At 65.8% G+C, this 1892-nt stretch overlaps 1 protein-coding gene across 1 annotated transcript in view; it reads left to right on the top strand.

Annotated features, from left to right (window-relative positions):
• ALDH16A1 (aldehyde dehydrogenase 16 family member A1) overlaps positions 1-1892 on the top strand; it is a 17476-nt gene that overhangs the window by 5409 nt on the left and 10175 nt on the right. Inside the window, exons 10-12 of the mRNA XM_026659256.1 lie at positions 145-281; positions 1440-1545; positions 1628-1788. Coding sequence (XP_026515041.1) covers positions 145-281; positions 1440-1545; positions 1628-1788 — 404 coding nt within the window. The remainder of the gene's footprint in view (positions 1-144; positions 282-1439; positions 1546-1627; positions 1789-1892) is intronic.

Genomic DNA, 1892 nt, shown 5'->3' with positions numbered 1-1892 from the left:
CCCTGCAGCCCAGCGCCCCCTGCTGCCCCCCGCCCCCTGCAGCCCAGCACCCTCTGCTGAGCCCCCTGCACCTCCCTGCAGCCCAGCGCCCCCTGCAGCCCAGCACCCCCTACCTCCCAAGACTTCTCTTGTCCTCTGCTGCAGATCCTTGGGCCGGTGCTGGTGGTCCTGTCCTTCCGGACCGCCAAGGAGGCCGTGGCACTGGGGAACAACCGCCCCTCTGGGCTGGCAGCCAGCGTCTGGACCGAGAACCTGCCCCTGGCCATGGAGGTGGCGCAAAGGTTAGTTCTGAGCCCACGGTCCAGCTCCCCCCACCCCACCCCGTGAATCCGCTCCCAGAGCCGCAGGGATCCGGTTCAGGGTTCCACCCCCCTGCCAAGGAAACTCCAGTCCCAGGGCCACAGGTCCCCCCCGGGCCTGTCTGTCCACCCCACTTGGTTACGCTCGAATCTCCGGGGCCACAGCGCCCCCAATTTCACTAGCGTCCCTTGAGTTCAACCCTCGCCCGGGCGCTCGGCACCGGGAGGTCCCCGCAGTAAAACCAAAGCGAAGTTTATTGGCCGCGGCAGAAGACGAAGATTCACGGAGAAGCCGGCGTGGCAGAATCCGCTTTGCATTTGGGTATCGTGTAGACGCACGGCGTCCGTGTCGGTTTGATTTTGAATTCACTCTCACAGGCAGACTTATGGGGTTTAAGCGGGTTTTGGGGGTTTCTCTGTGGCTGGATTGACACGTTCCCAGTCGCGGGGGGGCGCCAGCCGATCGCTATTTAACGCCTCGCAGCCGCTGAGATCTAAAGTTAGTCTGAGCCCGTGAGGCAGTCTGCAGCGGAACCCAGCTCCCCCGCGGGGGTTTTCACACGTGGCCTGGCCCTACGCTTCGACTGCTCTCGGTGGAAAATCTTTCCGTGGCTTGGTGCGGGCGGGCGGCGTTTGCAGATGAAAAACCCCTCCTCCCCCACCTGCCTGCGCCTTGCTCCTGGCTCAGGAGAGATTTCGCCCCAAGGGTCGGTCCGGGCGGCGCCTGGCCAGCCGAGAGAAGAGAGATCCTTGGCTAGCCGGCCGGAGAAGTGTTCCCGGGGGCAGATCCGTTAGAGAGAGAGCCAGGCTGGATTTTGTGCCCGGGGTTAATCACGGTCACCGTCAGAAACTGACGTCTTGTTTCCAGTCTGAAGGCGTCGCGCCCCAACTCCCAGCTGCTGGCCCCGATTCTGGTCGTTGCTTCGATATCTGAGCTTCCGCTCGGTCCCCCGCTTCCCCGGCTTTCTCTCGGTCTCCCAAGACGAGCGGCGCATTCTGTCAGGCCCCCTCGGCGGGGGTGTGGGGGGATCTCACTGGGGAAACGCGCCCATTTGTCACTGTGTACCCGCCCTCTGGGGCCAGCCTGGGGGTCCTGGGCTCTGACCTCCCCCCACCCCCCGATCTCGCTCTCTGTCGCAGCCTGCAGGTCGGCACCGTCTGGATCAACGGGCAGAACCTGTTTGACGCGGCCGCGGGCGTCGGGGGAACCAAGGAGAGCGGGAACGGCCGGGATGGAGGCAAGGAGGTGCGTGGGGCCAGGCCGGGAATGGGGGGATATCAGGCTGGAGGGCCTATGGGGCTCACTTGTCCCTTCGTTCCCCTCCCAGGGTCTGTACGAGTATGTCAGACCGAGCTGGCAGAGCCGGCCCCGGCCCGGCCCCGCGGAGCTGGACTACAAAACGTTTGCTGCGTCCTCTGGGGCCGCCCCGCCCCCCGTTCCCGGGCGCAGTGGGGTCGCCCGCCCCGAACTGGAGGAAAACATGCCAAGGTACTAACGACTCCTGGTCCCCCAGAGCTGGCATCCCTCGCCCGGTGCTGGGACGCAGCCCCTCTGGGGTGGGGCAGGGGGGCTGGGCACACAGGGACCCCTCG

Source organism: Terrapene carolina, unplaced genomic scaffold (genome assembly GCF_002925995.2).
Source record: "Terrapene carolina triunguis isolate 2854851 unplaced genomic scaffold, T_m_triunguis-2.0 Scaffold614, whole genome shotgun sequence".
In the NCBI taxonomy this organism is placed as follows: Eukaryota; Metazoa; Chordata; order Testudines; family Emydidae; genus Terrapene; species Terrapene triunguis.
The sequence above is the reverse complement of the archived record's forward strand: the minus strand, read 5'-3'. Positions and strand labels throughout refer to the sequence as shown.